The sequence below is a fragment of the Hemicordylus capensis genome, chromosome 5 (assembly GCF_027244095.1).
Source record: "Hemicordylus capensis ecotype Gifberg chromosome 5, rHemCap1.1.pri, whole genome shotgun sequence".
Taxonomy (NCBI): Eukaryota; Metazoa; Chordata; class Lepidosauria; order Squamata; family Cordylidae; genus Hemicordylus; species Hemicordylus capensis.
This window is the reverse complement of record NC_069661.1, coordinates 102,173,220-102,193,225: the sequence shown is the minus strand read 5'-3', so window position 1 is coordinate 102,193,225 and position 20,006 is coordinate 102,173,220. Positions and strand designations below refer to the sequence as shown.

General features: G+C 41.9%; 1 protein-coding gene across 4 annotated transcripts in view; it reads left to right on the top strand.

Moving 5' to 3' along the window:
• The first annotated feature begins 453 nt into the window (after positions 1-453).
• Positions 454-20,006, top strand: part of SLC30A9 (solute carrier family 30 member 9) — a 40,488-nt gene continuing 20,935 nt past the window's right edge. For all 4 annotated transcript variants that reach the window (XR_008308122.1, XR_008308123.1, XR_008308121.1 and 1 more), the window contains exons 1-11: positions 454-834; positions 3,364-3,540; positions 9,420-9,476; positions 11,507-11,606; positions 13,803-13,895; positions 14,405-14,487; positions 15,262-15,320; positions 15,673-15,740; positions 17,790-17,892; positions 18,660-18,715; positions 19,317-19,452. Coding sequence is in view for 1 of the 4 variants with exons in the window: in XM_053253698.1 (XP_053109673.1) it covers positions 714-834; positions 3,364-3,540; positions 9,420-9,476; positions 11,507-11,606; positions 13,803-13,895; positions 14,405-14,487; positions 15,262-15,320; positions 15,673-15,740; positions 17,790-17,892; positions 18,660-18,715; positions 19,317-19,452 (1,053 nt within the window). In the remaining 3 variants the exon portion in view is untranslated. The remainder of the gene's footprint in view (positions 835-3,363; positions 3,541-9,419; positions 9,477-11,506; positions 11,607-13,802; positions 13,896-14,404; positions 14,488-15,261; positions 15,321-15,672; positions 15,741-17,789; positions 17,893-18,659; positions 18,716-19,316; positions 19,453-20,006) is intronic.

Sequence of the window (20,006 nt, the reverse complement as noted above, 5' to 3'; positions counted from 1 at the left end):
GCTAGCAATGGGCAACCCAGCTCTCTGCATGTGTACTCTGAAGAGGGTACCGCTGGCACTGTATTTAGCGGGATTTATTCCCCCCGATGACAACACGATCGTTTCCTGGAAAACCCACTGAGTTCAATAGGGTTTACTCCCGGGGAAGCGTGCATAAGACTGCAGACTAAGCGCTTGACAAAATGCATGTTTACTCCGAAGTAGGTACTGCTTCTCTCCGTGGGACTTACTCCCACATAAATGCACAGAGGACTGTTACAGCCCAAGAAGTTCAAAAAGCAACTTGGCCTAGTCTTCACTTGCCCTGGAAGGAAACAGCAGCATGGCTTATAGACGGAACATGCGCCCCTACCACGTTAAGACACCCCGCAGCATGAAATATGGAAGCACCGACTACGCGCCAAAGGTCACGCGCTCCTTTTTCAGTAGGGAAGCCGCAGACTTGAGAGCTCGTAGCCCCGCCTCTTCGTCTGTGAGGAAGCGCATGCGTGCCGCTGTCAGCACGTCCCCTACGAGAGGATTCGGAGCATAAACGTGCGGAGGCTAGAGCGGTCAGGGTTCTGCCCTACATCCGGCTTCGCCTTTGGCCGGTGGAGAGTCCGCTACGGAGCCGGGAGTCGGCCGGGCATGCCAATGAGACGCGGGTCTAGCCGGCTCCGCTTTGCTCCCGCGGCCAGAGGCGGCAGTAGTAGCCGTAGCTCCAGAGCGGGAGGATGCTGCCGGCTCTGGCCGTCCCACGGAGAGGGTGGGGATGCCTCTATCAGCTCCATCTGCTGCGGCGCCGGCGGGGCCAGTGCCAGGCAGGGGTGACGCTCGTCCGGGCGGGCTGTCACGGTGAGTGGGGCAAGAGGGAGACGTGGTGGTGAGCGCTGCTGGGTCACGATTGCTGCCGTTGGGGCTCCGCAAGCCCGACAGGCGCTCCCTCCACCCAGCCCCTAAGTTTCACTCTGGTCATGAGGACTAGAAACTTCTACACTTTACCTAATAGGGCGAACTTACAGAAGGGCAGCAGTGCTGGTCTGCAGCGACAAAGAGTCTTGTACCACGTTAAAAACACGCTTGTTTCAGTATCCGCTTTCGTAGACCGTCGTCCATCGTGTATATTTAGTCATATTTGCAACATGAGGAAATCTGGTGTTCTTCTTTCTGCAAAAGTATGAGGAGGGAGTGTGGTGCAGGGTATAGACGTGAGCCTGATTCCTGTTGTTGGCTGGCCTTTGGCAAGCTATTGTCCGTATTCACAGTGTGCGATGAGGCAGGCCCCTAAGTAGATACAACCACCTTTCAGCCTTAGCCCTGCATCTGTAGCACAGCGGATAGTGCTGACTTCCTTACCACAACCCTGTAGGCCATTACTGAAAAAGTGTGTGAGATGCTTTAAGTAGTTGTAGGGGGGAAATGTTGTATAAATGGCAAGTTGTTTACTTGCAAAATGTTTGTTTCTTGATGGGTGGTGCATTGGGAGAGGGCCAAAGGAGAGAGGGTGTCCCTATCAGCAAGGGCCAGGGAGGCCATCTAATGGGGAGGGCAGAGGTGACAGAGAGGGATGCAGCAATGTTCCCCAGTGCTTTTGCTTCCTCCCTGCCCCATCATAGGTATAAATGATAACCATTCATTTCTATGAGAGCAAGAAAAGGGGTGACCCTCAGTGTTCCCTCTAACAGGGATTCCCAGATGTTGTTAACTACAACTCCCAGAATCCCCAGATGAAATGGCTTTTGTGTGGGGACTATGGGAGTTGTAGTCAACAGCATCTGGGTGAGCCTGCTTCTTTCCCCGGATGACCCAAGGCCTGTGAGGAGAGGAGAGCAAACCAATGGTCTGACTCAGTATATGGCAGTTTCCTATGTTCCTATGATTTCTATACCGCCCTTCCAAAAAATGGTTCAGGGCAGTTTACATAGAGACATAATAAATAAATAAGATGGATCCCTATCCCCAAAGGGGACAAAGTCACTGGAGGTACTGTGCTGGGGGTGGATAGGGCCAGTTACTCTCCCCCTGCTAAATAAAGAGAATCACCATGTTAAAAGGTGCCTCTTTGCCAAGTTAGCAGGGGTAACTGCACACAGATTAAAAAATGAGAGAACACTGCACCCAGAGATATTTCAATATTATTCATTCATATATTATACTATTGAATTGAAGAACTTGAAAACACGCTCTTGGACAGGGCCTAGGTGAACCCCAGAGCAACACACCACCCCCAAAGAGGGAGATGCTCTTAAAGCTGTAGAGGAAGCACAGAAAACATAGCAAAGGGGGCTAGGGAGAGACATGTAGCTAAAAATATTGACTTCACTCACAGGTCTATGGGGGGGGTTGCCATTCACATCTATGGGGAATATGAAAGCACCACACATTATGTATGCACACACACACAGGAACATAGGAAACTGTCCTATACTGAGTCAGACGATTGGTCTGTCACAGACTGGCAGCGGCTTCTCCAAGGTTGCAGGCAGGCATCTCTCTCAGCCCTATCTTGGAGAAGCCAGGGAGGGAATTTGAAACCTTCTGCTCTTCCCAGAGTGGCTCCATCCCCTGAGGGGAATATCTTACAGTGCTCACACATCAAGAGTCTCATTCATATGCAACCAGGGCAGACCCTGCTTAGCTAAGGGGACAAGTCGTGCTTGCTACAACAAGACCAGCTCTCCTCTCCTCTCCTTGAATCGAATTGAATGAATGAATGAGTTTTGTTTTGGGCAGCAGTATCAAGGCAGTGTGTGTGCACTTGCATTCAGAGTGGGACCTTCCTGATTAAACCTGAGCAGGATCTAAAATTAACTGAGTGGATGTTAAAAACCATGTGAGTATGCGCACAAGTGAATGCCTTATAGGGAACACAGTCTGGGTGTATGACCATTTCACTTCACTGAATGTAGCTGTGCACATTTGGCATTAAGAATAGAGGGTCATCAGACAATGACTGTGACTTCAGACCAGACATCTAGGGCAGCCACATGTTGGTTAAACACATGCTTGCCTCATTTGTCTCTGAAGTGGAGGCACAAAGGGTCTACTTCTAATGCTGAAAGAGCACAATCTGTAATGCCTTTATATCTACCACTAGGGCTTATTGTAACAGCAGCTATTTTTAAAGTTGCCTGTTGGTGAACATAATCAGGTAATCTTGGTTTATGATGTCTGCAATTTTGGGTGTCATATATACATTCATATATGAATAGCCAAGGAATAACTTTTCTGTAGAACATCTGATGCAGTGATTGATATAATCATGTGTGAGAGACCCTTAACAATGCACAAGCCCTCTCCATTAATTCTGTGGATTTTTACTTTTGCACTTCCATCCTGCTGAGTTCTGTCAGTATTAACGTGTTTCCTTTCCTGTTCCCTCAGGATGGCAGGTGCCCCTTAAACTTGGAAGTCTCTTGCCCGTACTGCCATGTAGCCGTCTGCCTGTTCATTCAGCAAGTCAAGTAAGGGTTTACACTTCAGATGGTCAGAAAAACAACACAGGAACACAAGATGCAAGTTCCTTGACCTCTGAAGGCAGCACACAGAATACAGCAACAGGTGTGGACACTTTGGCTTAACTCTTCTTTCAGTCTTAGTGATGTTGCTTTGCATTGGGTTGCCAGCTTGCAGCCCAGACATTTCTTTTGTCACAGCCTTCGTTTTTGCTGCTTCAGTGTCTTCTGTCTGGTTTCTGAGTAGGTCTGTCTTCATATTTTGCAGATATTTGATTTGCAAATGAGATGGTAAAACTTCTGCCTTTGGTTCTCAGTGTTAAGTGTTTTATGTTGTGGCGATCAAAATAATCCATATACTCTTTAGAACATTCATAGTGACTTGTTAATTTGTTGTATGTATTGAAATAACTTGATGGTGCAGTTACATATTTCAGGTCAGTTGGAGAGAGAGAGAGAGAGAGAGAGAGAGAGGTGCAGTAACTGGAGTATTGGGCTTTGACAAGAGAAATCTGGGCTCAAATCTATTCAGTCAAATAGTCAGTCAAACAGTTTATTTGTTTAACTGTAGCCATAACAAAGCAAATCCCCATTCAGCCATAATGTCCCCTAGGTGACCTGGGACTGGTCTCTATTCTCAGCCCAACCTATCTCTCATAGTAAAAAGGAGAGGTTGTGTTGTTGAGTTGGTGTTGACTGCTGGCGACCACAGAACCATGTGCTTTTCTTGGTCGAGTACAGGGATATTGCCTGCTCCCACACATTATGAGATGCCTTTCAGCACCTTCCTATATAGTTGCTACCTGATATAGGTGTTTCCCATAGTCTGGGAAACATACCAGTGGGGATTTGAACCGGCAACCTCTGGCTTGCTCATCAAGTCACTTCCCCGCTGTGCCATTAGGTGGCTTGGTAGTAGGTTGGGTTAAAATGTGAGTGGGCGTCATGATCATGCTCACTGACCTGTGCCCTTGGAGGAAGGGCAAGGTACAATTGTGAGAAATAAAACACATTCTGGAATCTCCAACTATTCCAACCGTGCAATCCTGTACATGCCAACTTAGAAGTAAATTCTGTTGAGCTTAAAAGGACTTATTCAGGTAAGCATGTATAGGATTGCAGCTTAATACAACAATTCTTAAAATGCAATCTTGAGGTTTGTTGCTCTTCAATTATTGCATCCTAGGCCTTGCAAGGCAATTGTATTTTATTACATTTCTATTCCACTCTTCCCCAGGAAGCCCAGAGTGGTATACATGGTTGGTTATCTTCACAACTATTCTCTGGGGTAGGTTAGGCTGAGAAAGAAGTGATTGGCCCAAAGTTGCCCTGTGAGCTTTGTGACTGAATGGGGTTTTTGTTTGAACTCTGGTTTCCTTGGTCCTAGTCCAATACTCAAACCACTGCACCACACTGGCTCTCAAATTAACAAGGGATGCTTTTTTGAAGGTGACATGTTTGGTTAAAACAGTGGCTTTCAAGCTGTCTCCTGGAATCCTTGGAGTTTTCTCTGAAACTTCTCAGATATTCCTCAGTGAGAGAAACTTGTAATGGTGGGCAAGTTTCCTTGAAAGAGAGCTTGTTACCCTGCAACAAGTAACTTTAAGGGACAGTTCTAGAATGCACTAAGGGTTGCCACCTTGCAACTGTATACTGTGACCGTACATTAGAAGGTTGCTTTGGCTCCTCCTGCCTGTTCTTTCTAGCTGTCTGCTCTCCTCCTCTACTCACTGTGAGGCACACCTGGAGTTCTGCTCACCACATTCAGTAGGCAAGGCGGGTGGACAATAGGACGTGAGGAAATAAAAAGGAGGGAGGGGTGTTGCTAAGTACTTTACACAAAACTCAAGCATGCCTCCCAGAACCATTATGAATGTTTTAAAAAGGCATTATTATTAAGCACCTATGAAGGTGGAAATAGCAAAGAGCTAGGTGAGGCTAGGAGCTCTCTCCCATGTGCTGTGCTGGTGTCTCCTTTGCTGCACTTCCTGTCTGGAAGAGGTCATGGAGGAGGGAAGTGGCTGATGAGATTCAGGGCTCTGAGCAATTCATTTGGGGCCTGTGCTCCATGGGTCACTCCCTAATGACTCCCCTGGGGAGGAACAGTAACTGCTTGTCTTCCACTTAAGCTGGAGATTTAAAGTACCGGTACCTAGTATGAATTGAGTGGGCACCCTTAAATATGCCCCAGAATCCTGTGCAGCTCATAGGGACTCCTCACAAGAGAAGTCAGTGTGGAAAGAGTTGTTTGGAGATGATGTTGAAAATGTCCATCCTGTGAATAGGTCAATATGCCTATTTTATAAGTGGGGAAAGAGAATGATAGCCAAGTTAATGCCTAAACAGGGGTCTTGATTTTGGCCTTCTGTACTCAAGTGCAACATTAATCACAGTGTCACCTTGGTTGTCATACTTAAAGAACATTTAGGTCCTGCTCTGAAAAGTTAGCTAATGCTGCATTTGATTATCCTTTGGCTTTTAAAAACACATCTATTTAAAGTTTGAAGTGATTCTATAGTATTTCTCTCCAAATCTTCTGTTTTTCTTATTCAGCATGCAGCTTTGATTGCACAAGGACAAAGGCTGTTCATATCAGATTCTCTGGCCTCTCCTCATTATGGAATGAATATCTGTATTCTGGAGACTAACTTGTTTAAGCCTTTAAATATTATCTCCTTGACCCCCTCCTGACCCGAAGGTCAGCTGTCTTCTATTTGGACAAATCAGATTTTCCTTAAGTCAACCAATATATTTTTGTCAAGCCTTCAGGACGTTGTATATATATTTTTAAAAGGGCATATAATGCTGCTCGAATCTAAAATAGTAAATCTTGACATTTGGTAGGTGTTTTATTTTTCCTGATCAAAGCTTTTATGGCGTGACCTTTTGTTAAATAATGTCATGTGAAATTCCAGTTTACAAGAAAATAAAATCCTAATAACAGCTATCTACTCTTGGCAAGTCTGGGAGAAACTCTGACATCAACTTTTAGCAGTAGGCTATACCAAATCTGCTATAAAGATAAGGAAGAAGGAACAAAATGGCATAACTTCTTGCCAGCTTTTGGTATTGCTGCTGATGAAAAATGGCTTAAGTGGTGTCTCAAGTTGCTGCTTTGTATTTGGATGAATGAAAAACTTCCATATTCATTAGGTCTTCTCTGTATACATTATAAAATGGAAACCCATTATTCTGCTGTGTGTTCTCTCTCTCTCTCTCTCTCTCTCTGAAATGGAGTGAATTATACCTACCTGCTTTCTCTGAGTTCAGGCAGGAACTAATTGCTTGGTTTTAAAAATAAGTTGCATGGAGAAGTACTTTTAAGAATACTTAGCTTTTTCAATAATTCATATCGCATGTCAAGCTTGTTAATAAAAACACTGACCTCCTTGTAGTATTGTTGAGTTCAAAGGGCTGATCCTAATGTCTTAGCTTCAGGAAAATAGCTTCAATTTTATCATTGGCGGATGTGTGGCAACCATCCAAATCCCGAGGAGAAAGCAAAAACATACCAGCTCTTATTGGAATCATAAGAACTTAATTCTTTCAATACACTTAAGTTCGAGATCTGTAGATGGGAAGTATATGAGTTTGTGTTTAAATCTCTCCCAATAAAATCAGTGGATTTGAAAAATGCTTAGTTAGGGATGGGTTATGCCCATAACTTGCAACAGAATATTCCAGGGAAGATGGAATATTTCAGACTTGTAGGTGTCAGCTTTACATTTCTGAGTGCTGAGGCAAATGGGTGTTTGATTTTTGTCCTGTAGGATATTCCTTCCTTTGTTAAATTTAGTGACAAAACTTCATTCTTTCTTTCTAAACAAATCTTGGATTTCTCTTTGGGCATGCTATAAATACTTGAGTTTCAAATATAGAAGTTTAGAAATATGGGCTAGGAAAAGTCTGGATTTTAACGTAAGGTATTCTGAATCATGTAAGTCTGCTAAAAATCTTTCTGCACCTTAACATATTTGTTGTAAATCAAGGGATTGACACACTTAGCTGAGAACACTCAAATGCCTTTTAAAATGTTCTGGTATGTGCATGAATTCAGATTAACCCTGAAACACATTTACAAACTTCTATATAGTAAGCATGTATTAGTGGTATCTTTGATTTTAAGACTCTAAATTGTTCACGTAGGAACTAGTCAAGTAGAGATGCTGAAATAGGTCAGTTCACACATGTGCACGCACAACTTGAGTTTTCATTGCTTGAATACACAACATAACTTGCAACTGGATGTTGAACTGACTGTTGAGAATCATTGTGTTTCTGATATTAAAGCTTCATCGGTGGTTTATTTGCTCATTCACACGTATAAATGACCACTTGATGTTGAAGTCATCGCATATGAGTATACTTATATGTATTAGCCTGTTGAGCCTACTGAAGCCTACTCTTTTTGGCTCTGCTTGTGATTGACGCAGGATGACCCTTGGGCAATACCTTAGGATGCTGGACAATGTGCCTTAACAAAGCACTGGTGCAATGGGAGAAGCCCTGTTGAAATTCCGCCCCTGCCCACCACACTAACACCAGTGCAACATTGGTCTAGAACTCTTCAGAAATACTGGTGCAACACCAGTGCACCTCCTGTTGCACCACTGCTCTGTTAGTATGTTAGCCACTGTCTCAAAATAGTAATGAGCTGAAGTAAGTGCTAAACTTGGTCAATTTTCCTGGACCAAATTAAATAATAGCTTTCCTGTTCAATATTTTCCATACTTTTCAAAGCCCTAGCCTGCGTATCTCCAGAAACACTAAAATAGATCTCTAGATGAGCTGGCATTCACTTGCTGGGATTAAGCTGGCATGGGTGGCTGTAATATGCAGTATATATTTGGTGTATATGTGTATTATGTAGTTTCCGTTGGATTGTGCTTAAAAATTCAGCATAGCGTGTAGAAAACTAATACCAGTTGCCTATCTGGAACTGGCTCCTAGGGCTTGTCCTATTAAGTAGACATTACTGTTGATATTACTGCAGCACTGTGGGAATTGCTTTTTCTGTGCATAAGAGCCTTGCTGGATTGGGCCCAAGGCCTATCTAGTCCAGCATCCTGTTTCCCACAGGCCTTCCTGGGAAGGCCACAAGCGGGAGATGAAGGCGTGCCTCTTCAGGCATGCATTTCCCGCATGGTACTGCTGTAATGTTGAAAAGCCTGTCACCATGGCGGTGGGGTTAATCAGATAGGCCCTTCCTAGGCAACTCTTGCCTGATTGGGCAGGGCAATTGGATGGCAAGGACTCCCAGTGATTGGTGCTTCCCATGTAGTGGTGGGCAGGCACTTATGTTACTGGAGTCCGAGGCAATAAATCAATGGAGAAGGAGTTCCCATGCTTTTTCCAGCCATGTCTAAAGGACACCTGTTCCTCTTTGAAAGACCAGAGGTTGACACACAAGGCCCTTTCTGACCCTTCTCATGCCCACTATAGCCGGTCACATCACTCCTGAATGTCACCCTGCAGAGTGGGCGGCAGCATGACATGCAAAGGGATGCAGTTTTCTGCTGGCACATGCTCTATTAAGATTTGTATTCTGCCTTTTCATTTCACAAAGAAATGGTGGGGGAGGGGGCTGGGAGAGGCTCTCTTCTCAAACACAAACACATGCTGCAAAATTAAAGCTGACAAACATTGGGGGTAGTTCCTACCCTATCTGACCTGTCCATGACAGATTGAAGATCTTAAGTGACATTTGTGCAATATGGAATTTTTGATGAAACACATGACTTAATACAACTCTTTGAAAACCAGCTGACACACATCTGCTTTAAAAGTTTTCAAATCTAGTAAAATGACAAATTACAGCTGTGCACAAAGTACTTAATCTAGAATACTTGAGTTCAATTCAGATATCAATACTAGGAAAATTGGTTAATTTATAAACTTTGCAAAATGACTCTCTGTTTTACTCTTGGAATGAAGTGAAGCAGGAAGAACTTGTTCCTGTTAATAAATATTTAATTCTGTTTACAGCCAGGAATGCCAGCAGTCAAATGTCACCTTCCCTTCAACAGCCTATCCAAATAAAAGGTAACTAACCTATTCATAACTTTGAGTTGATATGGTTTGAAAATACTTGCAGATCTTCTTTAAATGCTTTGTGTGAGCTTGCCACTAGGAACAATGGCAAACATGAGGCTGCTGATAAAAAACGGCAGTCTTGTGTCTTGTCTTCCTCTCTCACCCTGATGTCTGTGCTTAACATGTGATGTGACATCACACTGCAAACTTCCTGACTCCAGTTGATTGGCTTCTACTTACTGGAAGTAGGAAAACTTGGTGTGGTGACGTCAATCACATACTGATTATCCCTAGATAATAAAGGGGAGAGTGAAAAATGGAGATGTGGGACTGGCAATTTTGATTGGGGTGGGGTGCAATGGAATGTCACAAGATCTTATGGTGATAGATCACGTTTTTAAAATAATTGTGTATTTCTCATAGCATGGATGACTGCACAGCCAAGAAGAAGCCTATTCATAGCTTGGTTTCAGATTAATACCCCCAAATGGTGCAGAAACCCTGCTTTCACTTATATCTACTTCTAAAATACTTTGTGTTGAGAGAATTGCATTGTTAAAGCAGGTGGAACATAGTAGTTTTAGTTTTTTTAGTTTATAAGTTTATTTGGTCATTGACCAGCAAACATTTACAATAAACCAGTACGTATTTTACAAATAATATAACAAAAACTGGCCATAACAGAAATAATATCAGTGTCCTCATTAATTTAAAGATAATTTAAATAAAATTCATCAGACCGGCCAGGCAAATTGTCTAACATAGGAGATAAAAGTCTTAAACGGGGTTCCCTATAAAAATCACAATAAAGAATAACGTGCGAGGTGGATTCTATAACCCCTTTGCCACATGGGCAAAGTCGTAAAAATAATGGAACTCCCTTGAACCTGCCATCCAATACTGCTGTAGGAAGAACATTTAAACGTGCTAAAGTGAGGGCTTGTCTAAATTTAGGGACAAGCACCACATCAAAATATTTAGCTGGTTTAAGATTAATAGCTTGACTCCCTAAGTATAAACCCTGCTTGAGCCATGCACCTTCTTGTTGAACTTCTATATCCAGGACACGTTGCTTAACTAACTTCCTGGCTTGCTCAATTCCTACAGTATGCAAATCCTCTATGGAGAGGCCAAAAAAGGAAAATTTGCTCAACACAGCTCGTTTCCAGCTCGAATTAAAACCATCATTCATAGCCAAAGAGGCTAAACCCGCCTGTCCAAAACTCAATTTTAACCAAAATAAAAAAAATACAGCACCAGTATAAGGAACATAGTATATGAGTTACAAAAAAGAAAAATGGTCTTCCCCTGGCAAGATGATTATTGTACCAATACAAATTGAAGCCAGGCTCCCCCTGCCCCTCCTCCTCTGACTCGGTATGAGGCAGCTTCCTGTGTTTCTCTGAGGATGCAGTTGGTTTTATTTCATCCCATCCACCCCCAAACATAGGGGGAGATAGCACAGTCAGGTATCCAGGTGGAGAGCCTGTTATCTGTGTGGTGGGTGAGAGAAGGCAAGAACTCTCATTTCACCACCAGAATAAGACTCTTGCTGGACTTGGAGGTATCTGAACCTAGCTGGCATTTTTAGAACTGGTTTTCAGTTTATTATGTTGGATCCTTTCACTCATTTGTGCATCAATTTCTCTACGGAAGAGCCTATGCATGTGTGTTACCATAAAGTTTTGTGTGCCTTACTTTTTTAAAGTAAAGTTCAGAAGCTCAAATAAGCCTGCTTATAGATGATTTAAAACAAAACATGTCAATAATAGTTGTTCTAATGGGTAATTTTGTATAATTCATGCATCTCCACAAGCTGAGAATATGTACTTAGCTTCTGTTAACTTTTTAAGAGGAGTATTTGCTGTAATTGTGTTGTCAAATTAATTTTCTGCTAAAAAGCCAAGTTTTACCCATTTGAGTCTGGATAAATACTTGCATACCTTAGTATGTGTGTACATTGGCATTTCTGTTGCGATAGCCTCTGTGTTGACTTCTGAAACTGAATCTAATGTGTATAATGTATGTTTTATTTGAAGTGAAAGCTGTGCTTAAAAAGAGAGATTATGGACCAAAATACACAAAGAATAATTTCATCACTGGAGTCAGAGCAATAAATGAATTCTGCTTGAAGTCCAGGTATGATGATTTGAATTTAAAAATTAGAATGGAAATCTCTTTGACTTGCTGAAATGATTCTGTAGGCCAGAGAGGGAGGGCCAATTTCTCAGTCCTGCCTTGTTCAGGAGATGGTGGTCCTGGGATCAGGAGGGTCAGCTCCATCCTAAAGCTGACACCATCTAGCAGTGAGGGGTTCAGTTATTGCTCAGGCACAGCACTGCATGAGGATGTATACACTAATACATTGCACAGAAAATCCAGAAGAGTGAAACTAGTAACATTCAGGACTTACTCACTGCAATTAAACACACTCTTGGTAGGGTCACCAGAAGCCAGATAAGATGGTTTCAGGGACCTCCTCTGGACACAGGCTGCTATCCCTGCAACAGACTGTGCTAGGTGCTAATGTAACTAGTCATTGGAGGGGCTGATGGGCTTAGGCCTAGTTCACACTTGATTGCAGTGAGAGCCTCTGGTATGTGCAGGACTGTTTGTCTTGCAACTCGCACAAAAGCACCATTTGTAACTTTTTTTAGTTTTGTTGCCATAGTATTTTAAATTGTAAACCACCTTGAATGCCAAGACAAAGCACTGTATCTGTGCAGCAACTAAATTAATGTGTGCAAACTGCTGCTCGTACATCCAGGTGTTTGTGGTACTGTCAGGTGTGAGCATGCCCTCTGTTGCTCTCTCCTAACCTTTCCCAGAAGAAAAATGTGTTCTTATGTTTCTTGTGTTGATGAAACAGTCTTGGCGACCACCACTACCTCTCCATATGAGGTGTGGCTGGTTGGGACATGGAAGAGGGTGTTTGGCACCCAGGCTGTGAAATTTCACGTTCTAAGGAAATCCCCTTGACCCCTTCTGTAATGGCATTGAGGCACTGCTTGAAACTTTTTGTTCCAACAGGCCTGTGGCCTAACAGGATGGTGATGTGTTCCCCCTCATGACGTGTTTTGTTTCTGCTGTGTCATTATTTTACTTTTGTTTTAATTGACACCAGTTATATTTTTGCAATATGAACTGCCTTGGGTGCTTTAGAAATGAAGTGGAAAGGTGGAGTACATAGACTTCTTAAAAATTTAATGTTTTTTAATATTTTATATTTTGCAACAACATGCCCAATTCCCCCCCCCCGCCCCCAAAGAAAGAAGAGGGCGGGGGGAACAGAGCGGGGGGGAAAGGGAAGAGAAGAAGGGATTTAAGTTCTCTAAGCGACACATTTAAATTGACTAGTTTTTGTGTGGACCAGAAACTGAATGCCAGGCTGAAAATTCTATTACTCATGGTTTCTCAAGGGAATATGCAGTCTTGTAAGAGTGGCCAGAGATTTCTTTTTTGTGGGTTTGTTGATCCTCAAATACTAGAGGTTTCCGTTTGATATTTCAATTTTGCTCATCACTAAATTCTTGTATATAGTCACCTTTTTAAAAAAAAATGCATATTATTCACAGTTCATTAATATTATTTAATACAATGAAGTAGGTTTTTAATATCATTTTTTTAAAAACCTGTGTCTTCCAAAATCACTAGAAATATGACACAAAGAAGGTAAAAGGGCATAAAAGATAATATGGACCCTGGGGCAAGTTAAACCAAAATCTTTATGAAATCAGTTAGTCTTTGTGTAGCTGGTGCATTGGTTTGTATAGTGTTGCATACTGACGACTGATCAGTTGCATTGGCATTGTGATGACATTGCCGTCTGTCCTGTCTTCATGTACAATGCTTTTCATCATATTGTTGATGGCAAAGTCACCACTCCTCTTGCTGCTTGTGAAATTTGAAGTTGATACAAGTACAAGATTTGGACAAGGCAGAGCGCTAGCTAGGCCACCATGAAGTAGCCTTGGTGTCAATTCGCCCCTCTTGTTTCCCCATCCACTGTCCAATAAATTCTTGTATGTTGATATATCCTTACCATAAGTGGCTCATACTGCTTGGTGATTTGGGCAAGGTTGCACTTTTGAGGGTTTAAAGGGCAAGGAATTAGTAACCTTTTCTGGTTCTTGGTACAAGGGAAAACTATATGTTATAATTGGGAGATGATAAAATTGCTGCATGCCAGTTGCTTCCAAGTCAATTCCTCAACTTGCTGTAGTTGGTTGAGGAAAGGGGTGGATAGGGCTCAGCTGATAGGGCCCACCCTTACATTCACTAATGTTTTGTAATAAGACTGCTTCTTTTCAACAATCTTTTCCTGCCCTTTAACAGTGACCTAGATCAACTCAGGAAAATTAGACGACGAAGTCCTCATGATGATACTGAAGCTTTCACTGTGTTTTTGAGATCGGATGTGGAGGCAAAGTAAGCAAGTCTCTGAAAACATCATTTGATTTGTTCATGCAAATACAGTGTGTGAACTTTCAACAACTTTACCATATAGCATTTGTCTTCCAATTGCTATTAATAAATGGTAAAAGGTACTACCATTTTGTCTGGTGGGTGGTGAGATTCCTGGTGTATCCAGGAGTAGTGATGAGACTGAGGTATAATCTTGAAAGTACATGGGTATCTTAAATAAAGCTTATCTTCATACATTAATTGAAATGTATGAAAATGATTTTGATTTAAAGAGCCTCATGTACTTTTAGAATAATTTGGAGGCTCTCTTTGGGATTCACCAGTTTGGGCATGTGCTTGGCATTGCCATAACCTGGCATTCTTCTGAATTTCAAATCTCAAGATGGAAAAAGTAGGGTGGCTTCAGGTGCTGTCCCCTTTTGATAGAAACTGCAAGTTTGTGTGTTTCATAAAGCATTCATTATGCAAATTGAAGGAAGCTTTCTGTCTGATTCTCCCCTGTGTCTATACAGGTCTTTAGAAGTCTGGGGAAGTCTGGAAGCTCTTGTTAGAGAGAGAAAAAGGCGTAAAGAAGCAGAAATAGAATATAGAGAAAGTAAGTGTAGAAGTGAATGCTTAATAGTTACAAGTGAATGCTACAGTGAATGCTTAATAGTTCAGATGACTTTTTCATGGTCTCCTAGAAAGGACAATATATTTAATTAGTGCATACAAATACTTTAAATCTGGTGTATCAACCAGAGATGTAAGTTTTGGGTGGTATACAAATGTGTTAAATAAATGAACTTATTAAACTTGGTTTCAGTTGGCTCTTGTTCTTTTAGTTTGTATATTGGTGTGATTATGGTATTTACTTTAATTGTTGTATTTCTGTAAGCTACCCCAAGCAGTATTGCACTGGAGGGACAGGATATAAATACAGACACTCCCAAACACCCAACATGAATGGCCCATACTTGCAAACAAAGCTCCATCACCTATTATGAAGTCCCCAACTTACAAATGCCAACCCACTCGTACAAACAAGCCATTGCTCATAGGAACTATGTGTTCTGAGTTATGAACATCCAACTTCTAAATTAACTTTTGGAACACAACCGACTCCTGTATTTCAAATGCATGCTATGCCATAATTCTACCTGGACTGAAGTTAGTTCTGGTTTGCTGTCATGAGGAATATCAGCAGGGTGGCTTTAACATTTTTATATTTTCAACTGTTATGGTGTAGGCTTGGTTCAATTGCAGATTTGCCAGATGTATTGCTTGTGCTAAGTTTGTGAAGTAGTTCTTATCAGTTTTAAGTAAGGTGTTAGAAAAAATTTGAAGCTCTTTTCCTTGATTAATAGCTGTAACTAACACACTTTTACAGATCTGTTTAGAAACCAAAAGTTGTTGAAGGAATACAAAGATTTCTTAGGAGAAACTAAGGTGAGAAAATGATATTTTTATAGTAATTTAAGAAATTGTGAAGTTCTTGCAGCATGTTTCTAGGCTTAAACAGGGGTGTGTGCATGTTACAATTTACACTCATTCACTTACACAGGAGGGGATTTTCATCTGCCTTTCCTCCATACCCCCATACAGTCCTGCTCCTGAGGTTTCCCAGATCTTTGTAAGAGGATTTTTGGAGGGGGCAGGCGGTTCCATTATTGAGGAGGGGGTGGGGAAGATAAATTGTGTAAATTTCACTTTGTTTGAGCTTATTAGGATTATTAAACTGAAGGAAGGTTGTATATCCAGACATGTAAAGTATTCTTAACTGTGTCTGTTCTTAATACAGCCACGTTCCAGCACATCAGCTATGTTTCTTGGGGGACCTGGAAAAGTAGTGATGGTTGCAATTTGCATGTAAGTTTTTGTTAAAGATGTACATGTGTTAAAATTAAAAACTGAGTCTTATGTGTATAAAGGTAAAGTGTGCCATCCTGGCAACCACAGAGCCTGTGGTTGTCTTCAGTAGAATACAGGAGGGGTTTGCCATTGCCTCCTCCGGCACAGTATGAGATGATGCCTTTCAGCATCTTGGTATATCGCTGCTGCCCGATATAGGTGTTTCTCATAGTCTGGGAAACATATCAGCGGGGATTCAAACTAAGTTAAGGCTTAAAGTAGCCGAACTTCTGATAGATCCTGGCTATTAAAATACTCACTGAAGTCACCTTAGAACAAGATTGAAGACACGCCAAAAACGTCCTTATATTTTCTGCAAATTATTGGAGTACTCATTGCTTGAGGATGGGCTATGCCTCAAGTAGGGCAAATGATTTGTGTGCAGAAGGTCCCAGGTTCAGTCCCTGGTATCTTCAGGTAGGACAGGGAAAGGCCATTTTCTGAAATCCTAGCGAGTTGCTGCTAATTGGTGTAAACAGTGATGTTCTAGATGGGCCAGCTGTATGACTCAAAGACATAATGGCCCGGTGCAGAGATGGGCAACCAAAATGATTAGGGGGCTAGAACAACTCCCCTATAAGGGAGCATTTGATACTTTGTAGTTTAGAAAGAAGGCAGGTAAGAGGGACATAGAGGTGTATAAAATTATGCATGGTATGCATCAAATGGACAGACATTTTTCTCCCTCGCTCATAATACTAGAACCTGGGCTCATCCATTGAAGCTAAATTCTGGGGGATTCAGAACTGTCAAAAGGAGGTACAGGCGTACCTCACCATTCAGAGACCCAACATCTATGGTTTCGCGTATCTGTGGTTGGGTAACTGACACCTGACCTCAATATATGCAAAAAATATATGCAATATATATGGTGCACAAAGGGTTCATTTCATGTATTTGTGGGTTGAGGGTGGCCGGAAATAGCCTCGGGAGTAATTTCTGGCCTCCATTTTGTCAAATGGAGCCATTTTGCGGTGAATGTGTTTTTTAAAACATGATTTCTATTGCAAAAATGCTAGATTTGGGCCTTTTGGAGGGCATTGCTGGGCACCTGGAGATGCATGGATCACAGCAGGGCACTTTAAAAACAGTTTTTAGGGCCCTTGGTCACAATTTGCTGCCCTTTTCGGAGCTTCCAGGAACCTAATCCCCCCTGCCTGAGTCTCAGTGACTCTGTATCCGTAATTCTCTTATCTGTGGTAGTAGTGGTGTATGGAACTCCCCTGGATTCCATACTGTACTGCTTTACATAATGTTCATCAGTACTGCTTTACATAATGTGTAGTTAAACTATGGAATTCACTGCTGTCAGATGTGGTGATAGCCACCGATCTAGATGGGTTTAAAAGGGGATTAGACAAATTCATGGAGGAGAGGGCTATAAATGACTACTAGCCTGGATAGCTGTATATTTTTATCAGAATCGGAGGGGGCATGCCTCTGAAAAGCAGATGGGAACACCAGTGGGAGGGGGCATTGTTCTCCTCCTCTTCTCCCACTGCCCCCACTTGCAGGCTTCCCAGATGCATCTGGTTGACCACTGCATGAAGCAAGATACTGGACTAGATGGGCCTTTGGTTTGATCCAGCAGGGCTTTTTCTTATTTATTTCCCCCCTAATTTCCTTATCAGGAGCATACTGTTGACTTGTGCCCTTCCTCTTCTATGGTTTAGTGCTAATGTCTTCATTGGTACTAGCCAGGCATCCTGTCTGAACCAGTAGCTGAAGTGGGTTTCCACACATTGCTTATAAAGGAAACTGATTCATGCCAACCATGGTTAGCAGTGATGCAGACATCACGATTCTTAAAGCAAACTATGGGAGGAAGAAGAGAATTTTGTGATGAGACAGGAGGACATGGGAAACCTGCGGAATACTCTTGATCTTCTAACCATGGTTTGGAGACTGACTCAGATCTCCTAATCTTAATGTTTCTTTTCTTTTTCTTCAAATGCTTGAATAGTTGTGTAAACCTTGGTTACTCACTCTCTCCTCCTCTATTCCCAGAAACGGCTTGAATTTCTTTTTCAAACTTCTTGCTTGGGTTTACACGGGTTCTGCAAGCATGTTCTCTGAAGCCATACACTCTTTAGCAGATACTTGCAATCAAGTGAGTACTCTTTAGCTATGCATTCGTCTTTGGGTACTGTAGTGTGGTGGTTACCTTCTGAAAAGAGATGTGGATATTTTGATTTGCTTGTCAGGGCAGGTGTTGTACAGCAGAAGCATTGGCCATAATAAATGCCATCAACTGAGAAGAGTTGATCTGTTTTTGTACAGAAAGGGACAAGTTGGGGAGCACCAACAGGCTTCAGCTTGCCAGAGTGGCATTTTCTGCTACCAGCGTATATGTGTATGTGCGTACAGCAGATGTGCTTGCTTTGTAGTGTGATTCCCATCCCCTCTTGGTTTTTTCTCATCCCATCTACCCTCAGTAATCAACAGGTTGGCAGCTTGTGCTGGTGGAACAGAAAACATTCAAAGGGCGACTTTTGTGAAGGGAAAGCAATGTTATACACTTCATGGTACTGGAGTTAACAAAAGGCAGAACATCATAGTAGTATTTAAGTTACATATTCAAAATTGTAGTTAGAGAGGTCAGCTGCTAGCGCAATGCATAAGCACTCAAATTTATTGTTTCTCAAAGCTTTAGCTTGATATTTCACTACCTGTGAAATACCTGATATACAAATATCGCAAATACTGGCAGCTAGAACTCGTTGAAAATACCAGTGATGGCATACAAGCTTTTTTCACCCCCAGACATCAAAACTGACATACAGTATTACTTTTACAATACATCTGAATTACTTAAAGCAGCATTAAACCATTCCAAATGTGGTCAATAATTTGAACATTCCCATTTTCAATATGCAGGCTTTGTTAGCATTGGGAATCAGTCAGTCTGTGAGAACACCAGACCAGAGTCATCCGTAAGTACATTGTTCGGTTTTTTGTTTTTTAAATATAATTAGATTCTGAAGTAATTATTGCCTTTGAGTTGAACAGGCTTCAAATTTCTAAGCCCAAATTTGACAACTCTGTTTATGTTTTGAATGGGTTCTGTTTGTACTGTAGCATATTGCTGCTTGTGCTAAAGTGAAAAGGAAATAACCAGTAGTGTGGACTTTCTCATTACTTATATTGATATACTACTTTTCAACAAAAAAAACCATTCTCAAAGCAGTTTACCTAGCAAAAGGTATGACAGAATCTCTTGCTACTCCAAAGAGGCTCACAGTCTGCAAGGCCCAAAAGCGACCAGTAGCAGTCACTGGAAGAGATGCTTTGCTGGGTTCTCCTTGCTAAAATGGGAGAGAGATTCTACTCGAAAAGGTGCCCCTTTGCCCAGTTATCAGTGAATGATGATGTATAACAGTTCAAGTGATTTAAAATACATGACATGTCTCTTTCTTGAGATCTGATTTGACTTTAAGAACTGCATTATAGTTACCCAGATGATGGACACTGAGAGATCAAGTTTTCCCTCTTCACTGAAACTGCTTAAAGTGACTCTTTCTCCTTCCCATATAGGTATGGGTTCGCAAACATGCGCTACATTGCATCCCTGATTAGTGGTGTTGGTATTTTCATGATGGGTGCAGGACTTTCATGGTATCATGGTATTATAGGTTTACTTAATCCACAACCCATGGAATCCTTTATATGGGTAAGTAGTTTCAAAATTACAGTGCTTTAGCTAGGCCTGAGGTTCCAAACCTTGGGTCCCCAGATATTGTTGGACTACAACTCCTTTTTGGGGATGATGGTAGTCCAACAATATCTGGGGACACAATGTGGGAACCTCTGAGCTAGACTACATCTAGTGGTAATAGTGTAAAAGATTCAGGTAGCAGGTGAGGCGGCCAGCCCATCTGAGGTGGGAACTTGCATGGGTCTATTTCTGCATAGCTTTGCCTAGGTCTTTGTAGGTAGAAACTCAGCATGTTTGTGTCTAACCAATTGTTTGTGTCAAATGGGTACTTGCTAATCAATTTGCAAGGGCTTCGCCATCAATCACAAATTCCGTTGTGATGCATACATGACAAAAATGAACAAAAATAGTTTTAATTTCCTTCATGATGTAGGACTTGTGCTTCATATTTTGCAGTATTTGCTTGTGTGCACACAGGTAGTTGTGGACATGGAAGTTTTGCTTAGTTGAAAAATATAAGGACTGAAGACTAGAGAGGTGGGGATTGAAGAAAAAAGCCTACCCCTGCC